The 22,347-nt window shown below is 56.2% G+C and overlaps 1 protein-coding gene across 4 annotated transcripts in view; it reads right to left on the bottom strand.

Annotated features, from left to right (window-relative positions):
* BANP (BTG3 associated nuclear protein) overlaps positions 1-22,347 on the bottom strand; it is a 75,319-nt gene that overhangs the window by 3,627 nt on the left and 49,345 nt on the right. For all 4 annotated transcript variants that reach the window (XM_007468430.1, XM_007468431.1, XM_007468432.1 and 1 more), the window contains one exon: positions 21,195-21,233. In XM_007468430.1, coding sequence (XP_007468492.1) covers positions 21,195-21,233 — 39 coding nt within the window. The remainder of the gene's footprint in view (positions 1-21,194; positions 21,234-22,347) is intronic.

Raw genomic sequence — 22,347 nt, 5'->3', positions numbered from 1 at the left:
GTGCTACCTGGACCGCGGGGCAGGGCACCTGCTGACAAGGGTGTGGCGTGCGGGTGCGCCGTGTGGACGTGCACGGCAGGACCAGGCTGCTCCACTGCAACTGCAAGTCACCTCCCTCAAACATCCAAGTGCTGGACGCAGAGAGGGGCTTTTAGGCCTTACAGGAAAAAATACCCAAAGAGCGAACTGAACGCAGGGATGTGGCCAAGGGCGGGTCTGAGATGGAACAGGAGCTAAAGCACCTGGAGACCTTCCCAGAGTCACCGCTTTCTCAGGTTCATGGAAAGGGGAGCCTGAGGGCAGCCAGGAGGACAGGCAGACGGCGGCAGGGCCTCGACCCTGGGGCAAGCAAGATACATTCACTCCGGAGAGAAGCAGCCCCCAGACAGTGGGCCACTGATCGAGTCTGAGAAACAAGCAGAAATGTGCATGTGAGTCACAAGGCCCCAGCCTCCAGAGGGAGTCGAGAATGGCTCTGTGTGTGGAGAGGAGACACAAGCCAGATCCCAGGGGAGGATCCGACTAGCCTCCAAGGAGACAAATCATGGATCACAGACCCCCGTCCCGCGCACCAGGAATCCCACTTGGACTGTGCCTGGAGGGAGGGACAGATGAGGCCCCCATGACGGGCTCTGGGTGACGCCATCACTCACGAGCACCCACACCGGGCCCACCGCACCCTGCAATAGGCAGGCAGGCGGACTGGTGCCTTGACGCCCCACAGGGAGGATGGCGAGTGGGCGGGGGCCTCCGAGGCTCTGCGTTCATGGGAGTGAGCTGCCATGAGCTGTGGGGCTTTTGACTTGGGGCTGCACTCCCACCCCCTCAAATTACACACCCACTGGACCACCTCCTGGGGGCGCTCATCAGCTGCCCAGGGCGGGGCAGCCACAGTCACGCTTCCTGACCAGCCCACAGCCTCCCACACGGGGTCAGAGCCGAGGATGCTGAAAATACAGTCTGCAGTTTCAAACGTGATTCTAGTTTTTGATGAGCTAAAGTTCTATTTCTTTAATAACGAATCCATCAGTGGAAAAAAACAGGAAAATTCGATTTTCAGAATAAAAGACAGAAGAAAGTCCTAACTGGTTTTCCTTTTGTGTCTTCGGAAGCCATCTGCAAACACAGTTTCACATCTCGTAGCGGCCAGCTCTGCTGGGCAGAGTGACGGCCCAGAGACGGGTATGTCCCAATCCCGGGCCCCAGGCCGTGTGCCCTGACAGCAAGGGCACTTTACAGATGGGACTGAGCCGGTGATCAAGGTGGGAATGGCGTCCTGAAGCATCTGGTGGCCCCATGTCACACAGGCGGCTCAGAAAGCAGAGAATCTTCCAACGTAACAAAGTGCGGACACCACGCTGATTTGGAAGATGGAGCAGGGGCCACCAGCCAAGGAATGCAGCACCTCTGTCTCCCCAGGATTCTCCAGAGGGAAGCAGCCCTGTGACCCCAGCAAGGCCCGTGCTGGACTCATGACCTCCAGACTGTGAGAGGACAAACTTGCGCATACGCCACCAGGTGTGGTCACGTGTCCCCACAGACACAGCCCACGTAGATGGCCACGCTCATCTCCTTGGCTTCCTCCTTCCAGGTGAGAACCGGCTTCTAGGTCCCCAAAGAGCTGACCTGACAACAATGTCTGTAAAACACCACTCTGTCCTGTATTAACTGTTTGTACTAATGAGTTCACGAGAGGTTTTAAAAAGTTGGAGAAAATTGACGTTCCCTCTATTATTCATTTTCTCTTCCCCAGAACTTACCCACCACCAGATCATTCATGGTCAGAAAGACAGACATAGCCCTGCCCAGTTCTGCAGCTCTGCCACCCGGTCGCCAGGGAGCAGCCACCCCCTGGACCCCATGGGGACGAGCAGCCTCGGGCAGCAGCCGGTGTGGCCCCAGCAGGGCAGAGGGCAGCGGAGCTCAGGGGCCACCCACTCTCAAAGCCCAGCGCCCCCTCCCCAGGAGGCCAGGAGCACCTCCACTGGGGTTCAGTCACCCTCGTGGCTATTTACGAAAGCACAGCACGTCCCAGAAGGGCCTCCCGCCTACACACTCCCAGCAGGGACCGAAAGTCAAGGGATCCAAGCTGGGAAGCCAGCAGGACCTGAAGACAGGGGGACAGGAAGCTGAGTTTAGTCATTTTCCCAAAAAGAGCAAAAAGTAAAAAGCCCACCCCAAATCACACAGCCACGACACGTTTCCTTACTCTGAGCAAACCGAAAAGATGGGCCTGTTCCCACTCTCACAAACGACGTGTCAGGACGAGGGCCCCCGGGGGTGACCTCCATGGGGGAGGCTCTGCCAGCCAGGCCGGCAGTCCTCCACCCCCCCGCGCACCCACTCCCCACTGGCCCGCGCCCCAGCTGCCTGCTCGGCCATCCAGGCTGCTGGACCACTGCCCCCTCTCCACCGCTGGCCTCCCCTCCCCTGAGGAAGGAGCCGGCAGCGGGGACCAGGGACTCCCGCATCCCTGAGGAAGGGGCCGGCAGCGGGGACCAGGGACTCCCGCGTCCCTGAGGACGGGGCCGGCAGCGGGGACCAGGGACTCCCGCGCCCCTGAGGAAGGGGCCGGCAGCGGGGACCAGGGACTCCCGCGTCCCTGAGGACGGGGCCGGCAGCGGGGACCAGGGACTCCCGCGCCCCCGGGCCCCTCTGGGCCCTGGCTGCCTTGGCCACCGTGCACCTGACTCCAGACTCAGCTCACCCCACGCGACGGGAACATGAGCTCCATGATGACATGGGTGGGAGGGGTCTCTTCTGTTCACTGCCGGATCCCCAGCGTCCAGCAGTGTACCTGACACTCAGTAACTATTTCTGAACTAAGTGAAGATCACGCTGATGTTGACGAGGAAAGAGAACGAGGAACAGAAGGCGGGTGGAGCAGAGCTGGTCCCGAAGCCCAACATTCAGAAGTGTGTCCGCACGCCCCTCGCCCTGGCTCTCTTGTGGTCCACTCTGCCCCGAGCCTGGCAGTTCTGGGGGAACCTAAGAGACTCAAACGAAAAGCTTTCAGAAGAAAACAGGAGGAAGGAGGGGTTAAGCATTAAGGAGAGACCTTGTCAGCTGGAGGATACGGGCTGGTTAGGATGCCTTTCTCGCCAAGAGTGACAGCTCTGGAGCTGTGAGCGGGGAAGAGACAGGAAGAAACACACAAGCCAGGCTCACTGCCCGTCTGCTCCGTCCACCCACCCGGGGCCTAGGGGCCAGACGCAAGGCCAAGCCCCTGGCACCCTGTGAAGAGACACATGCACATCCCCGAGCCGGGCCCTGGAAAGACAAGGTCAGGCTAGGGCATCTGGATTCCCAGGCTGGTCCTGCATCAAAGCCAGACACCGAGAACCCAAGGAGCGGGTACGCACACGTGCTCTGCAAACCTGAGAGCAGCAGCCGAAGGCCGGCGCAGCACGGAGGGCTCAGCGCAGCCATCTGCTCATGGTGGGCGGTGGGGTGGGGGGGAGGGTCGCGGAGCACAGACACGCTACACTGCGAGATTACAGCGAGCAGCTGACGGAGGTAGACGGAACGAAGCGGACGTTGGCTTTTTCTCGGAGTCTGAATCTAGCCATGTAAACCATCTCGAGTTAACTAAAATGCCTTTAAATGACCAAACCCCAGCAAGCGGCTGGCCTTCACTGGACACTCCCCAGCACCCGCTGCCCACGCGCGCGGAGACCCCCACGCTGCTCCCTCAGTTAAGGACCCACTGCGTGCGAGACACTGTGGGCAGGACGCGACCCCAAGTAGCCTACATTCTGGAACAATCCCCGGGCTGTGAAGGGAAGTGACTGCCGCTCAGGACGAGCAGATGAGAACTGGCTGGCGTCCAGATACTCAGCTGGGGGGGACGGCTAGGGAGAGAGCTGGGGGAGGTGCCACAGAGGAGAGCGTCACTGAGGGCTGAGGCCGGGGGACACAAGCTGCGAGGCTGTAACCCGTGCTCCTCTGTCCCAACCTCACCCCTGCCTGCAGGTCCTGGACTCGACTACAAATGTTAACTATTACAACGTCGTCACAGCTTTGTCACTGTTGTACACGGTGAATTTAAAGTCAAATCTAAGACTATCTTTTAATGAAACTTATGAAATCATGGTTATTTCAGAGTTCTGCCTGCCCTCTGGTTTTGGTGATGAGCCACCACTCCCTACAAATGGAAGGTGTATTGTGGTACCCTACGAGTGATCATTACCAGCCTAGCGGGTAAATAAAATGCAGGAAAATATTCTCAACTGGGAATTCTTTCAAAATGCCATGCCCTTTAAACGTTTCCACACTGGTTTGGTCTTGATAAGCGATTCAGGAATGAGTTGAACACTTAGCGCTAAGCGAGCATGCGCACGGACAGAAGTGAAAGACCTTCCGGGCCTTCCGTTATCGCCCCCGCCCTCCAGGCTCTGCCCTCCCCTGCTCCCCCCAGAAGAGTGCAGGGAGGGGGTCTGTTCTTCAGGTGGGGTGGCAAGGGCAGCCAAGGGAGACAAGCGTCTCCATGGAAAACAGGGCTCCGACTCCAGTGGGCAGGAAGGGGCCCACTTCTCACGTGGCACTCGAGCGAGGGCACCGCCAGGCTGGGAGAGGCTGGCGATGACACGGCCTCCAGGGCTGCTCCACCCACCAAAGCCGCTTCGCTCATCTGCGGTTTCAGTTACCCGCCGTCAACCGTGTCCGAAAATAATAAATGGGAAAATCCAGAAATAAACAAAGGTCAGGACGGGATTTCATCACAGCACTGGTCTGAGCACTGTGATGAAATCCCGTCCTGACCTTTGTCCTGCGTGTCCCACCCGTTAGCCACTTAGTAGCATCTAGGTTATGGGCTCCACCATCTCGGGATCACAGGGCTTGTGCTCAAGACACCCTTCTTTTACTTCGCAGTGGCACCGAAGCACAAGAACAGTGACCCTGGCCATCTGGAGGTCCTCTTACTGTGCCTAATTTGTAGAATAAACTTCATCACAGATGTGTACGTACAGGAAAACCCTAGTACGGGTCTGGTGTCACCCGTGGTTTCAGGCATCCTCTGGGGGTCCTGGAACACATCCCCCACAGACAAGGAGGCACGACTGCGGCGCCTTCCTGCAGCCTTCGGAAGGCACCACTGGGGCCTCGCCTGGCTTCCCTCCACAGTGGCACACAGGCCCCCGGGGCCCCTGCACTTGGGTGGGAGGGTCACACGGGCCCCCGCTGTGGACCCCTGCGCCAGGCACCTGTCCCGAGTGACCGGCGGGTACCCGAATGGGACAAACAGCTTGCTCGGCGAAGCCGTCCTGGACACGGACCCAGAGCAAAGCCCTGTTGGGCTTTGGTGGACGGGGAGAGAGGTCCCCACGAGGAGGCCCGGCTGCCCCAGCCGCCTCCAACTCCGGCTTAAGAATACATCTTCTCAAAAGCAGATGAAGCTTGGATGAGAGAGCGGCCGCGAGAAGGAGTCAGAAGGCCGGCTCTGCAGCGCCCCGCCCCGCCCCCCACCGCTGCTCAGGGCAGGAGCGACCCCACCACCACCTGGAGCTGGGACGTCGCAGTGCAGCCAGCAGCACAGCCGGCAGGGACAACCCCAAAAAGGACAACCCGAAGGAGGGGCGGGAGCAGACGCCCTGGAGGCAAGGCGCTTCTCCTGAGGGTAAAAGGAGCGAGCAAAGCCAGGACAAATAAAAGCGCTCAGCGGGCCAACCACACGGCAGCTCCCGACACACACAGTCAGGCTGACCTGGATCTTAGCTGGTGACAAGGGCTCCCGCTGCGCAGAGTAGCAGGATCCCTGCGGCACCCGAGGCCGCTGGACACCCGCCGGGGGTCCTCGCTCTGGCAGGGGGACAGGGGCGGCCCCAGAACGAGCACAGAGCCAGCCCGCGGCAGAGGTCCTGCCGGACAGCGAGGGCCTGGCTCGCCTGGCTCCCACTTCTCCCGACAACGAGCCGCGGCACCTTCCTGCTTCCTGCTCATTTCTGTTTGCAGCCTTTCCCAGCAGGCGGGTGGGGGGGGGGGCGCAGAAACATCTAACTGGAAAGCAGCGAGCTCCCAGGACAGTAGCCAGAAGCAGTGCCTCCAGACTTCCAGGGCAGCTGCCCGCGGCTGGACTGGGCGAGGGATCGGGCGGGGCCGCGCTCCCTCGGAGAGACACGCATGCGCAGCTCGCGCCACCTGGCCGGCCTCGGTCACAGGCTTCCCTGGTGTGTTTCTGAAGCAGAGCCCATTATTTTCAGACCAAAGAAAAATGGCACAGTGTCCGAATCTGAAGCAGCCGACTAAGGGAATCCTGGATCTACAAGCGCTGTTTTTTGGAGTGCACACATCTGGTTTTCCTCTATATTCTGTCAGTTCTGAAATGCTGTTTGATACCCAACTGAGATAATGCAAAACTGGTGCAAAGCCTAAAATAAATGCAAGGAGCCCAAGGACTTTCCAGTAATACTTAGAAACAAAACTCTCAATCCAACCAAGAATACACCCAGACACTCTCTCTCACACACACACACACAAAACACAAAGCAAAACACCCTCATGCACTCACAAGACGGGCACTGAGTGTCTTAATTAAGTGCGTGGCCAGAAGGACGAGACCCGCACGCCTGAGGCCTCCGGGAGAAGCCAAGGTCACTGACTGGGTCTGCACTTCCGCTTGAACCCAGCTGGTTACGGGAAGAGTAGCACTCAACCAGTGGACTTTTCCAAACCTGGATGTTAATTCAAAGAGCAGCTTCCCCCATGACAGAAAGATGAGGAGGTGAGAGGAAGATGCCCCAAACCACCAACCGGCCCGGAGACCCCGCGGCACAACATCTATTTTGTACAATTGTACAGCAAATGCCAGAAACAAACAACCATTCTTAAGCCTCTAAACCCAAGGACAGGAACGCTAATCTGCTTCCTTGGATCCCACTTGGAGTTCCTGCCCACGAGCGGCACGGCCAGACACAAGCACAACTGGCAAGGAACCCCAGAACACAACAGAACCAGGCCGAACAGTGCTCCCTGGGTGTTCCTGGAGCCCTCAGCGGGAGGCCTGGCCTGGAGACTCCTCACAGGCCTCAGGGCTCCAGCCAATGGATGCAACGTTTTAGAAAAGCATGCTACGGCCAGGCCAGCAAGCTGGCGCTTCCAGAGCTGACAGGCCAGCAGTCAGGAGCCAGATTTACAGCTCGGGGCGGTGGCTCCCGTCAACACAAGCAGCTTCTGCCCTCTGCTCTGTTCCTCCTTCCAGCATCGGGCGTGAGCCTCAATCACAATCCGGAAGAAAGGAAAACAAAGCCTAAAAATATGATAAAGGGAAAGCGGAAGTCTGGAGATGCGTGGTGTTCAGCCCGTCATTCCAGAGAGGGCGGCGCTCCTGGCCACAGATCTTAACCATGTGTCTTAAGACCCTCCAGTCGAGTGAGGTGGGGGTGACGGGGAGTGGAATAACTTAGCCAGAGTCAAATCCAGGGCCTCCACTTGCCCGTGGGCTCCAGGCCAGGCCTCTGGCTTCTAGAAGGGTCAGGTGGGCGTGGGTAGGGAGCGGGTAAGACAGCGCTGGAAGAACAAAAAAGGTGTTAATTACGCATGTAAGTGACCTGACCTGTCCTGTCCCGGGGAAGGAAGAGGGTGCCCAGCCATCGGCAAGGAGCTGAAACGCCAAAACACGGACACTGCCGTCGCGACCAGGAAGCAGAGCGCAGGCCGGGCTCGGGCTCAGGCCAGCCTCCCTCCCTGCTCCCCACCCCTCCGACTGTGTGCTGGACTCCCACTGTTTCTTTATTTAATTTGGAAAACTCACCCCACAGAACCACGAAAATTATCGTCGTGTTCACTGTGATGGGACGAAAGAAAGAACTTCCAAAAAGAGGTGACGCAATTTTCCTACTGAGTTCCAGTCAGCGGGGAGCATTTACCAAAGGATCCACCACGCAAACGGCCGCTGGGACCCAACTCCACCTCCGGGGCCGTGTCCTCCCCAGGAGCCTGCCCGCCTGAGGCCGCGTCTCAGAACAATCCATGCTGACGTGAGGCACATGAGATTATCGTGTGGTCAAGAAGGTATATGGGGACCAAACAGCCCAAATCCCCGTTCTGCATCCACAGCAGAGCTGCCACAGGTCCAAAATCCTTCCTGGGAACAGACAGGGTGCTCTGGACTGAGTGTCGAAGCCCTGATTCCCTGCGTGATGGGGTGCGGGTGCGGAGGTGGGGCCTTCAGGAGGTATTAGGGTTGGACGAGGCCACGAGTGTGAGGCCCCTACAAGAGGTCAGTGCCCTTCTAGGAGGGAGAGAGACACAGGACCCTGCCCACAGGCACACCAAGGAAACCAAGGAAACCACGTGGGGACATAACAGCAAGAGGGTCCTCGCCAAAACCGGACCGCACGGCACTGTGGTGTCGGGCTTCCGGCCTCCAGGACCATGGGGCACACATCTGCCGTTTCTGCCCCGTCCATGGTACCCGATTACAGCCGCCCAGCCCAGACGGGGGAGACAGGAGACAAACATCCCTGCCCCTCCCTGCACCCTGCAGAGGGGAGCTTGGGGCTGCGCTCTGGGGCAGGTGTGCCATCCGCAAACACGCCCGGGCTCACAAAGAGAAGCTCGGTTCGTGTGTAACAAGTGCTTGCCTACACCACACGCCGTGCTCAAGGGCCAACTGATGGACACCAGGAGTCAGAAACGGTACAAACGTTTAACTTCGGGTGTAAAGAAGGCCTTCCAACTTCCTCTAAGTGAAAAGACACCTGAAAACAACCCTCCACGCTCAGCCAATAGGAGCCTGCCTCGGGGGAGGGGTGGGCCCCAAGGGAAGGGCACGTCCACACTTCACTTTACAGTGTGTTCCGCAGCGTAGCCAGTAGCCAGCGCGGGGCTGTGTTGATGACGCTGTCCCGCACGCACTGGAAACGAGACACCACCACGTGTGACCGCTAACGAGAGGGGGCTGGACGGCGGGGAATCTCACAAATCATATCCCACAGCTGCGGGCTCCAGCTGCACCCCCAGAGAGGGAGCACCCAGCACTGGGGCTCCTTCCCCCACGCTCCCTCACTGGATAAACCCATGGAAGCCAGTGGACGAGGGGGCCTGGGGAGGATGGAGCCAGGAGAGCCCAGCTCCCACAAGAGACCGGCCGACAACCAGGGTTATGTGTCTGCACCTGCCCCACCACACACGGGGGAAAGAGGGCATTGAGGGCTGCCGGCGTCAGGGTCACATGACCGCCAGGGCCAGTGGGTTTGCATGGGAGCAGCAGGACAGGCCACGGTCCTGGGGCCTCAGCCCAAGAGCTGCAGTGCTGGGCACTGGGCACAGATGGCCTCTTGTTTGTCATCACGAGTGACCAGGGAGGAAGCTGAGACTCAGAGGCTAACTTATGTGCCCAGGACCGCAAGCCAGAAAGAACGCAACCAAACAGAAGAGGCTCTGAAGGCGGCTGTCCCGACTCCCTCCAGGCTGCCCCAGTACAGCACGAGGCCAGATCCAGTCACATGGGACGGGAACGCATTAGAAAGAGTCAAAGAAGGGTTACACAGCAAATCAGACAAAGAAGAAACCTCAAAAGCCTCATTTGACTTTAGAAATCATTTTCCTTTAACATATAAGGAAGAGCACGCACTCTCAACCTCTCTCCACCAGCCTCTGTGACGAAAAGGCTTTGAGCCCTTCGTTCCATCTCCTTGGCCGACTTGTCTCCTTGCCAAACACCTGCCCATCTGGCATCATCCGCCTGGGGCTATCTATCTTCTGGCTCTGGGGGCTCCGGGGAGCTCAACTCAGGTGCCGGTGGAGCACCGCCCTAAAGGGAAGATAATTCTCTCAAAAAGACCCACCTGGTGGTTACATCACAAAGACCTACTTTTAAGGAGCCCCGCTTTCCCTCCTGTTCGCCGTGCCCGGTTTACCCGAGCGCCCCCCGTCCCCTCACAGCCTGGTCTAGACGGCTGACGGCCACGGCCGTGCGTGTGGCCTGGGAGGCACCTGTCTCCCCCTCCGCGCCCGCCCTCGCTAGTTAAAGCATCTGCCAGCAGGCGGGGCGGCTGTCACTGGGCTGCTGGCCCACGCTGCCCCCTTTCTAAAGGGCTCCACTCCAAAGTTGGCTGTCCACACCAATATGCATCTTTCGCCGCAGGAAGGCCACGGTCAGAGTCTGGGCCGACCTTCACTGGTCAGCACGGGGGTCGTGTCTGTAGAGCAAGGGGACAGCGTGGGAACGTTACGTGGGTACAGGGCTGAAAGCAACAGCTCAGCGGGCAGCTCTGAAGCCGGGTATGGGGCCACCCAAGGAGCTGTCTGCTCGTTTTACTTCCAGAAACATCGCCTGGATTCTTGAAATCAGTGACTGTGTTTGCCTACACACGAAAATCATTCTAGATGAGTTTTCTACCCCGAATGCCTGTCATCCTCAGCGTGCCTGTCGGTTCAAGGGTCCTTCAGCCCCTCCCTCCCTCTTCCTCTCTCACACACCTGACAGGGGTGCCAGGTGCTACATTCTCTCTCCAGTCCAAGCCCAGTGGCACATCACACAGATTTCATTTCATTAGGGGGCCGCAAGTCCTCTGAAGAGATGTAAAGAAAGACGGTAGCGGAGTTTGCCAGTACATCTGCAAATGTTCCCCCCTTAGTCCCTGTGTGAGAGGGAACTCAGGATGAGGGGAAGCCGTTCCGATTCCTCGGGATCTCCTTGACCAGAAATCGACCCCTACTCTGGAGCTGCATGGAGCCCGAACATGAGCGTCCGTGCCGGTTCTGCCTCAAATTTCTGAACACAATGCCCACGGGGCCCAGGCTGGGGGCCCGTCCGAGTCCTCCAACTCTGCCAGGCATTCCAGCCCCGCTGGAGCAGCGGCCTTGGCCCGCACCCGGGCGCCCTGATCAGACTGGGCCTGTGATTTCTAGACGAAAGATTCCTCACGAACATACAATGAAGCCAGCGGTCGCCCTGAAGTGCACTCTCACAGGGGGTAAAAGTGGGAGATGACACTGTGCTTGAAAGGCTTGTCTCCTGCAGTAACTCTGGTGAGTGGCTCAAGGGCTTACTCGTGTCCCAGCCCCGTGCGAGCTCTCACGCCGCAGGCCCGTCTGGTGGCCCCGGCCCCCTGGCTCAGCTTCCTGCAACTTCCACCACGTCCTCCTGAGACCTCCAAGCCCTGGAGACCCGTGGTGCCGGGAGAGCCCAGCGCCAACTCCGGCACCCCACCCGCCCAGATCCACTGTCTAAACTCAGACGCCTCACACGGTACAGCGACTCCCCGCTGGTCTGCAACCACCAGAGTCCACACATGACCCCACCTAGAGCACGCAGAGCGAGCCTCCAGTCTCTGCAACATGGACGGCCAGAGCTCCTGGGGCCTGCTCGGGAAAAAGCCGGGGCCTGGGCAGAACAGGAGGGAAACGTCCCCACGGGTACTTTCCATCCCCTATTTCTCTTACTGTAAGGAAGTGAACCATCTGGAAAAATGGCCAGCACTTCACGGGGCAGCCCCATTATAGGGCTGGCCTTCCACCCACCCTCCTCCACAGCTAGAAATCCAGAAAGTAAATTCCTGGCACAGGAGTGGTAATTCGGTTCCTTCCAACAGACAGCAGCTGCCCTGACGGCATCTGGAGTACAGTCGCTGGGGTAAAGAATCCTTAGCTGCTCTGCACCATCACCCAAACGCCAGGGACGCTGGTCCAGCGGCAGGCATGGGCTCCACTGCCCGCTGCACGCACGCCCCTCACAGAAACCACAGACAGTGACAGAAAAGATTCAGGAGAGCCCAGAGAAATCACCAAAGCTTCCTTATGCAGAAAAGGTTCTACAACTTAGGCCGCACTAAAAAGAAATTTGGAATTAGAAGCCACAACCTTTCAGCCTACTGAGCTGTAAGGTTTAGGTAAGCACTGCTCTGGACATTCCCCAGTTATTACTCATGACTAAGATCATCAGTGAACATATGCCACATTTTAAAACGGCTTAAAAATAAAAGTGTATCAAAGTGCTTTCACCTCACATGCATATCTTACAGTTAACTAATGCTAATTTGAAATAATTACTACTGTATTCATTCACGAACAAGGAATCACTGAGTACTGACACCTATACTACACTGGGTACTTTGAAGAACAAAAATGAACAAAATTTGGATCTAATAGCATTAAAGCTATTTAACTGAACATTTTAAACGTATATTTGAAAATGATGAAACTCATCAAAAACGATTCTCGAATTTTAAGGCCTGTCACTCCTCCCTTGTCTGTCACTCCTCCCTGTCTGGAGTCAAAGCCTTTGAGGTGGGGCTTAACCAAAGGGGCTCAGGGCCGTGGGCGATGCGTCCAAACAATCGGAACAATCGGAAGGCCTTTGGGGTTTTCTTGTAAAGCTGCTCAGCCTCAACTGACATGAGCCTCCAAAGACAGCGTGACTCTAATGACCTGCAATACTGGAAGCGTCCATGTAAGTAACCACATGGTGCAATTTCTTCTAAACACACCATCACAATACCCTTCCCAGCGCAAACCTCTGTCGACCTCCTCCTGGCCTTGTCCGACCAGAAACCGTCTTGTTCGTCACAGCTCCAGGGACAAATGACAGGCGTGGATTGCCCCGCCAGCGTCACTAACTGGTCATCCTCAGCCACGCCTAAAACTGCCTTCCCCGCTGCCCACGGGCCCAAAAGGTGGAGAACGGCGAGTCCTGGGAGTCGGGAGCCCCTCCGGCAGCCCCAAGCCTCCGCTGGGGACCAGGATTCCCGAGGAATGGAGCCGGCAGCAGGAGATGCCGCCGGGTCCCAACGGGGCCAGCTGCCCCGGGCAGGGCGACAGCCTGCAGCGCCACGATCGGCTTCCACGGCCGGGCAGCAGGAGACGCGCTGTTGTTCCTGTGACTCTTCTAGGGTATTTTTGGGAACCACTCAACACCAAACTCCCTCCACATCTGGCCTTTTCTCATTTAAACGATATTTTCCACCATTTCTGGTAGAGAAGCCTTTTCCATGAGGGGTTAATTCCCTGAGCTACCTAGGTTCTCCAAGATGTGTGTCTGTGTTTTGGAAGGAACGTATTTTCTTGAAGGGAACATTTTTATTAGAAGTGAAGTGACAGTGTGAGGGCTTCCCAGGTGGTGCAGTGGTTAAGAATCCACCTGCCAATGCAGGGGACACGGGTTCGAGCCCTCGTCTGGGAAGATCCCACGTGCCGTGGAGCAACTAAGCCCGTGCACCACAACTACTGAGCCTGCGCTCTACAGCCCGCAAGCCACAACTACTGAGCCCACGTGCCACAACTACCGAAGCCCACATACTTAGAGCCCGTGCTCCGTAACAAGAGAAGCCACCACAATGAGAAGCCCGTGCACTGCAACGAAGAGTAGCCCCTGCTCGCCGCAACTAGGGAAAGCCTGCGCGCAGCAACAAAGACCCAGTGCAGCCAAAAATAAAAATATAAATAAATAAACAAATATTTTTTAAAAAAGAAGTGAAGTGACAGTTTGTACCATCTGCAAGGCTGAGACTGCTCTCCTGGCGTGGCAGACCACTAAAAGTGGACTAGAGCCCCTGGGAATGGCAGACACTGTTTCACTGCTGTAGATAAAGACACCCTACACACACACCACACATACACCCCACCCCCCACCCCCCACACACACACATACACACAGCCCTTCGTCTCGCCTACACTCCAAAAAAGTCCTACACGTGAAATGTTGCATTCTTCCCACCTCTTCTAATCTCTTTCCCAGCTGGGTTTATAATGCCTCATTTTATGGAAGAAGTTCCGAGAGCTACTGAAATTTACTTTTAAGCAAAATATAAGGATGGGCACAAATGCCAGAGAACTCGAGAGAGGTTTACGAGCCTCGAGAACACCAGGGCTCTTCAGTTGCATGTGCGGTGAGGTCGCCTCGCACACCAGGAGGAGACCAACCTGGACACGTCGCCGTGCTTCCTGTTTAAACACGTGACCCACGCATGTGCGTGCTTCTGTGCGCGCGCGTGTGTGTGTGTGTGTGGCATGTTCATCATTGCAGAGACGGGCTTTGCCAGAACACACACAACTCCCAGGTTTCCAAGTGTCCTGATGTCGTTCAGCCTACAGACAGACAGACAACTTTTTTCATGCGCATCTTAGATGACATTAGCCACAACTGTAAAAAAGTAAAAATCGGGCTTCCACGGTGGCGCAGTGGCTGAGAGTCCGCCTGCCGATGCAGGGGTCGCGGGTTCGTGCCCCCGTCGAAGATCCCACATGCTGTGGAGCAGCTGGGCCCGTGAGCCATGGCTGCTGAGCCTGTGCGTCTGGAGCCTGTGCTCCACAACTGGAGAGGCTAAAAAAGTGAGGGGCCCACCGACCCAAAAAAAAAAAAAAAAAAAAAAAAAAAAAAAGTAAAAATCTACCAAGATACGCATCTAGTTGAAATAGTACTGAACCATTTCATGACTCACAACGTCAGCAACACGACCAAAGCTCCGGTCTTTAACGATTCCCCATATGGCTGAAAATCTCCCAACTACGGAGAAAAAACTGACCCAGATTCAGATGTTCCAACAGATACGATATTGCCTGGCAATGGAGCTGGGACCAAGTGAGCGTTCACATCTCACTAGATCGGAATCGCCTAGATCCACATGCCCCCTGGAAGCAGCTCTGTGAATCTTCACGGCTCTGCTCCACACCTGAGTACCCACTGAACGCACAATGCGACAGGCAAGAAACAGCACGTGGATGTGCCCCTTACCTTTCTCACACACTCCTAGTTTAAGTTAACTCCCCCCAGTAAAACTCCTAAGGGCCAGGCAGAGGGAGCTCTGTCACTTTAGTCTCCACAGAACGAGGCAGAGAAGACAGATCACAGCTCACAAGCATCGAAACTCGCTTGATCCCTTGATGGTGGTGTAGGGGGAGGTAACGCTGGTGGAGGTGACAGTGGCTGTGCAGTCCTGGTGGTGGAGGTGACAACAGCAGTGACGACAATGGAGGTTGAGGTGACAGTGGCTATGCAGTCCTGGTGGTGGAGGCGACAACAGCAGTGATGACAGCGGAGGGGGAGGTGACAGTGGCTGTGCAGTCCTGGTGGTGGAGGTGACAACAGCAGTGATGACAGCGGAGGGGGAGGTGACAGTGGCTGTGCAGTCCTGGTGGTGGAGGCGACAACAGCAGTGATGACAGCGGAGGGGGAGGTGACAGTGGCTGTGCAGTCCTGGTGGTGGAGGCGACAACAGCAGTGATGACAGTGGAGGGGGAGGTGACAGTGCCTGTGATGTCCTGGTGGTGGCGGTGACAACAGCAATGATGACTGTATTCTAGAGACCTGGAGCCAAGGCGGGGGCTTGAGGACTCATATGAGAGTTGGGGGCTGCATCCATCCTGGACTTGACCTCCCTGCACAACCCTGGAAGAGGCACCGGCTACTGTCCCCACGTGTAAAGGAGAATAACATCCCCTGGTTCACATCATCAACAGCAACACAAGGCTGGGATGTCAGAGGGAGCACACGTCCAGCTCCAGAAAGGGACATCGGCCCCGTGGGCAGCGGGCTGGCTCCTCCCATGGCTATGGCAGCCGGGGAGGCCGGAGCATGACACTGGAGGTGCAGGGGGGCCCAGCCTCCTCCTCCTGGGTTGTGCTCTGACCTTTAGTGACAACTCGGTATTAACTAAAACAAAGGCGCCAGCGCCCTCCCAGGAGCGGGCCTGCCCTTAGGTGCTGACGAGCCCAGGAAACAGAGGCGCCGCAGACACAGTGGCCAGGGGACCTCGCGGGCAGCCAGCAGCAGCTGCTGCTTATCCCAAAACAGCCTGCTCGGGAGCACTGCTTCTTAGTCACACAAATAAATGTTGCGGTCTTTGCTTTGTTTTCTTAAACTCCCCCCAAACCAAGATGAACAGAATGCAAAGCTTAGAAATCGTAAAAATCTAGATTTTAAAAATCTCAATTCTTTAAATGCAGAAAAGGACATTTTAAGACTGTTCTAACAGTTCAACAAAAATTTAACAATACACAATAATCATAAAAAATGCACCCAACTTTTACCATCAGCCAAGCTGCCCCAACGAAGCACACAGTTAGTAAGTGTCAAGTTCTCAATGCAGATTTTATGTCACTCGGGTGGGTGGGCTGAGGTCTCGATGCCAGCACTGACAGACTAACCCCCAGCCCACCAGCCTGAGCGGGGAGGCTCATTTCCGGGGCTCGTGGTGCGTGATTCACCCAGTAACCGTCTCCATGGAAATCCACCGGGCCTCCCTGGGCACTCAGGCAGGCCCCTGCCTCCCTGTGAAGGACACAGGCCCTGCCCTTCAGGAGCTCACGGTCAAGCCACGCCGGGCCCAGGATGGAGGCCGAGAGATGTCACGTCCCCCTTTGCCGGCAACATCCTCTGCATTCAGAACACGGCGTGGACATCCCACGCCACCCTCAGGAGCGTGGTCACCGTGGGGCCTGCACGTCTGCACCCCAGCTCTCAAAAGCTGGTGACATCCGCCCCGCAGACCCTGCCACCGTGATGTGAGGCCCTGGGCCACTGGGAGAGCCCTCATGGAGAACCGAGGGGCTGGGGGCACAGCCCAGCTCCAGGCCCGGGAGGGATCCCTTGGACAGGGCAGCCTCGAGCCTCCAGACGGCCCGGTGACATGACGTGGCAGAACCACCTCCTCCAGCTGGGCCCGGTGAACCCCGAATGGTGAAGGGTAATAATTTTTTTTTTTTTAATTTATTTGTTTTTGGCTGTGTTGGGTCTTCATTGCTGTGCACAGATTTTCTCTAGTTGTGGCGAGCAGGGGCTACTCTTCGTTGCGGTGCGCAGGCTTCTCATTGTGGTGTCTTGTCTTGTTGTGGAGCACGGGCTCTAGGCGCGCGGGCTTCAGTAGTTGTGGCACACAGGCTCAGTAGTTGTGGCTCAAGGGCTCTAGAGCACAGGTTCAGTAGTTGTGGCGTGCGGGATTCAGTAGTTGTGGCTCGCAGGCTCTAGAGCACAGGTTAAGTAGCTGTGGCGCACGGGCTTAGTTGCTCCACGGCATGTGGGATCTTCCCAGACCAGGGCTCGAACCTGTGTCCGTTGCATTGGCAGGTGGATTCTCAACTGCTGCACCACTAGGGAAGCCCCAAGCATAATAACTGATTGTCTTCTCTGGCCCCAAATTTGGTGGTGGGGGCGGGGGTCGTACAGCAAGGGATGGCTGCAACCAGGTGACGATTAGACCAGCAGCACAGGGATGCGCCCCAGTGCTCACAGCCTCACAATGAAGCTCGTGGTTCCCGGCATGCGTTCGTCTACACAGCTGAAGGGTGACTGGCTCGGGACTGGCTCTAACCGGGGCAGATTCAGAGCCAGATGGCTCTGTGCCAAAAGGCCGGCGCCAACGCGGGTCCCCAATCCTACGGTCTCACTGCCAGCCGCTGTCCCCTGAGCACGACCGAGCCGAGATGAGGCGCTCACCCTGCTTCCCCTGAACTCACGCACGCTGAGCAGCTCAGAACACTCAAAGCAGAACAGCCAGGAGATGGAGCAGAGGCAGCGCCTCGTCTGTGTCACTGCGTGTGTCCCCTCGGAATCTTCCTGAATTACCCAGATGAACCCAACGCGGGGACCACACTCGTGGACGTGACAGACATGCTCGGCCCCACACCCACTCCCTCCTCAGCAGTGGTCTTCACTTGAGGGGCCAGACGTGAAGCTCGAAGTGAAACAACACACTTCGACGCCTCAGACAACCCGACCCCCAAGAACAGTGGCCTCTAGAGAAGTGAGAGGGAAAGAATAAATCACACGCACACGTCCCAGGAGACGTGTGGCTTTGACATGAAGCACCTGTGACCCCACAGGGCCCGGCCACAGAGCAGGGCCTGCCCGGACCCACAGCCCCTCCCGCCAGGAGGATGCCCACCGCTTCCCCACCACCATCTGCCTCCTGGAAGCCAGTGTGACACTGAGAGCATTTCCAGAGCAAACGTCCTCTTTCGGCCACTTCTTTCCTCCAGTTCTCAGAGTTCACCTCCCGTGTAACGCCTGTACTTGCAGATTTAGTCCCACAGCTGCACTGCCACCTCCTGAACTGAGTAAGATTATTTTGCTTTTCCTCCAACTGACTAGAGGAATCAGAAAGATTATTTTGAGTTGGCTAAATCTTCAACCACATCAAATTCATCAGAACCAAAGCCTGTACCTCTTGCTGTCTAAACTGAATATCCAGATCTTCCCTTTAAAGACATGGCCACGTTTTTACCCAAAATTCACCATGCAAATTCAGAGAGCCCACTGTGTGAGTCTCAGGTGATTTCCGAGAAGCCAGGAGGCGCTGTGGTTCCATGGGAACCAGTCCCCGGCCTGAGAGCATCACCCTCAGCCTTCCCTGCCCTTCCTAAGGGTCAGATCCCTGAAGTCCCAGCACCTGCTGCTGCCAGCACCCGGGGACCCCGCTGACTGGGGTCAAATTCAGACAGTTATCGACAGTACACAGTCCTGCGGTGTGAAGAGAAAGCACCCCGAAATTGTCACGCATTACTGCAAAGTCACCCGGCCCCGGCCGTGAGCAGCTGAAGCAGGACAGAACCCATCGTGGTGCGTTAAGGGCCTGGAAGCGAGCAGAAACAAGACAGAACCGTGGTGGGGAAAGGTGGGTGTCTGGGATAGGCAGGGAGGCCCTGCCACGCGCCTATGCACAACATCAGATGGGAACGCACCCTGCACGTGGTGGGGCTGTCCCACACCCGACCCTGCTGCCCCATGCACGGCCAGGAGGAGTCGGGATGGAAACGGTGAGGCCGCCTCTCGAGGCCCGAAGGCAGACTCACACTCTCAGTGCACCTCTGAGCTCTAAGGAGGGCGCACAGACCTGGAGCCAGAGCCGGGTTTACCTGGCCCACCGGTGAGCTGGGACGAGGGAAAGCCGGCCGGGGAGCAGTGGCCCCAGCTCGGGGTGCCCCCCGTCTCCCCCAGAGGGGAACCCTCCTCACCTGGAAAAGCTCCTCCGGCAACCACAGGGTGGGGAGAGCAGCTCACCAAGCACCCACTGGGGTCCAAGGCCCAGTATTTGTTGGCTGGACTCACAGAGGCCCCACTTTGGAGGCTCAAATTCAAACCTTAACGGTTGAAAGGGGCCCCATGACCCGATTCCCCAGAGACGAGCCCAACTGAAGTGACTGCTCCGTCCACAAGCTCTGGGGCCTGCCTGCCAGCCAACAGCACAGGAGGCTAACGGCACCGTTCCCGCAGCCAGGCCCCCGCTGCCCACACACACGACGGCGGGCAGACGTGTCCGCTCCTTTCGAAGGGCAGCATCTTTTTGCTTGAACACAGACCATCACTTTCCCCCCAAAACAGCCTGCATTTCGAGGGGCAGAACATCAGGCCAGCACAGCCCTGGAGGCAGCCAGACTCCAGGCGTGAAAGGCAAACTGCTGTGTGACTGAAGGCAAGGATTTATGGACAATGCGCGGAAAGATCTCAGCAGAAGGACAGACGCTGTGCTAAAGGGACACAAGGCACAATTTACTGCTCCCTAAACGTGTTTTTCATCACATCATTCTTAATTAATGCACCAAACCAGGTCAAATTCTAATCCTGTACAATTCATTTAAAAATTTGTAAACATCTTGCTAAGGTTAAAAATGTCCACATAACCTCACAAACATCTCTAACACATAAAGCGGCAAAGCCAAGAAAGCACGTGTTGCCAGAGTGAACCCGACATGAACCTCGCGTGCGGCCTTGTTGACCGATGGAACCCTCTGGGGACTGTTCTGTCTACACTCGGCCAACTCGACGTCCGGGTCAGGGAGAGGAACAAGCCTCACTGAGATGCTGAGGCATCTCAGCATCCGATCATGACTGTCACTCCACTGGACAGGGACTGGGTGAGAAGTGTGACTGGGACATTTTTCCAGTAACCGGAACCCGTGCTCTCAGCCCAACTGGAGCTTCACCTCTAAGCCCCATGCTCTCCTCTCCGCCACCCTCACCCCTCCACCCTGGGTTTGAGTGCCTAGCCTCACAGGGCCTACCTGGGGGTTGGGGGGCCCCTCAACCCTTAATCTGCTCCAACAGACGCAAGCGGCAGATCGCGGTATGTGAGGCCCAACGTGGGTGGCGGGGCCCATGTTGCAGTATGGCGAAGGCCGCCCTCCCGCTGGCAGAGGCCGGCTCGACGCCCCTGCGCTGCTCCCCGCTGTAACCGACCCTCCAGGACAGGGCGCCTCTCCCTACACCTTCCCCGAAAGCACAACGGAAAGGCAAGCAAACACAGCTGCCCAGAAGCGACACCCCTCCCCAGGCTGCCGGGTCACCTTGGGCCACCTCACCAGCAGCAGCAGAGAACACTACAAGCACAACTCTGGGAAATCAGAGGTTTTGCTTCAATGCTCAAGTGACAAAGAGTCCCCAGCTTTCCTGAGCTGGAGTAAAAGCCCTGAGAAGGATGCTAAGGAAGAGGTTTAACTAAGGTTAAAACTCAGCGCAGCTTTTAAAATTCTGCCATTCTTTGGCTTTTTGCCACGGCAGCTATTTTTGTACGTTAATACTGCTTTAGGATTTTGATTAGAACCTCATGTGTACGTTCAAGATGACAGTCTCAACAACGAAGCCCAACTTGAACATCGCACTAGTCCCAAGGCGCTCCGAGGGCTCAATGGGAAACCCTCGGGGCGTGTCGTCCTTGGTTTCGAGTCCAGCAACGCACACCCTGCATGACCGTTTGTGGCAGACACGAGGCCCTCGCCGAGGAGATGGGAAGCGCACACAGTGTGCCAGAAGGGAGCGTGCACTCGGCTCTGAGAATAACGCCTATGGTTATCTTGATAGTGACTGAGCTCCATGTTCATGATTCCTAAGTTACATTTTATAAAAAAGGAAGATCCTCCAGACTCTCTTGCATAATTATTCAGGTTATAAACATCTCTTTAACAGAAACTCTTCATGAGGACGTGAAAATGTCAATCCTCGAATTCACCAGCAATTTCACTCCATCTTAGAAAGCAAATCACCCCTAGAACGCCTCAGCCGGGCGCTTCACTCTGTAGACAGTTCATATCAGGTGAGCTCAATGAGGGTTTCAGGGTCTTTTTCTCAGGACCAGAAAAAAAGGCAGTGGTTGGAGTTTGACAGCAATGAACGGGAACGAAACCTGCCTTATTCTAACAGACAGCTGCCGCACAACAGCCCAGGGCCCCGCCGTCCACATGCCCCACCCCCGTGTGTCTCCGTGTGTCCCCCAACGCTCCCGCTCCTGCCACGCTGGGATCCACCGCAGGTGAGCACTTACCTGCCCATCTTGTCCCACGTGGTGTATCTGTAGATTGCCCTGCAAAATGGATGAATAAGGGTGTGATCAAAGACAACAGCTTCAAGATGCACGAGACAGAGGCAGGAACGTCCCCAGGCCATTAGTGAAAACCAGCAAAACCATTAAACATCAATTCCAACATCGGTCGCTTGTAGCCATAAAAATCCCAGAATATCAATACTTAAGCTGAGTTTACAGGTGCTATTTTTTCTTACAAAAACAAATAAAACAAACCAGTTAAAAAAACACTGTAGCCATCCCCCAACCCTGACCCCCAAATGGAAATGTCTTTTTTCTAACTCTTCACTTTGAAACAATCTCAGACTCACAAGAAGAACCAAAGGTAGTACAGAGAGGCCCTGCATCCCATCACTCAGCTTCCCCTTTGGGACACCCGACACATCATGGAGCATGATGGCAACCAGGAAATCAATGGGACATAACACAATTAACCAGACTACAGGCCTACTGAGATCTCACCAGCTGGAAATTCATTTTCATTTGTTTAAAAAAAATAATAGTTGTTTTAAGTCTCGTAGGCGCTGCTAAATGTCTCTTTACAGATATCCTTATTTTGACAAAATAACTACCTAATTTTTAAGTGAACAAAGTAAGGTTTCATTGTGATAAGAAGACTAATTGCATATTGTAACTTATTACAAAGTAATCATTACACTCTCAGCAATTCTTTCTAATTCAGTGCATTCAATTCCCAATGGAAGAGAAAAAACCACTGGATTATGCAGAGGAGGGATTCAGTTAAGAAAACTAAAAAAAAAAAAAAGGGCAAAACTGATCCTAAAAATTGGAATTCAGTAAGTATTCTAACGAATTTTTAGCAGAAACAATATAAAAGCGGATGTACATTGATTTCTCCTTTTCCAACCCTAACCATTTTCCTTCCTTTCAAGGGCCCCCAGCAAGGTAGGCGTGCTGGTTGACGCCGGCCCTCTGTGGGCGTGGCCTCCCCCTCACCTGTGCCTGGAGAATGGAAGCTCCCCTGCCCCCAAGGGGGCGCCTGCGCTTAGCTTGCTGCCCACTCACCGCCCCCCCCCCCCCCCCTGCCGATGCAGGGGACATGGGTTCGTGCCCCGGTCCGGGAAGACCCCACGTGCCGCGGAGCAGCTGGGCC

Source organism: Lipotes vexillifer, unplaced genomic scaffold (genome assembly GCF_000442215.2).
Source record: "Lipotes vexillifer unplaced genomic scaffold, Lipotes_vexillifer_v1.1 scaffold23, whole genome shotgun sequence".
Lineage (NCBI taxonomy): Eukaryota > Metazoa > Chordata > Mammalia > Artiodactyla > Lipotidae > Lipotes > Lipotes vexillifer.
The sequence above is the reverse complement of the archived record's forward strand: the minus strand, read 5'-3'. Positions and strand labels throughout refer to the sequence as shown.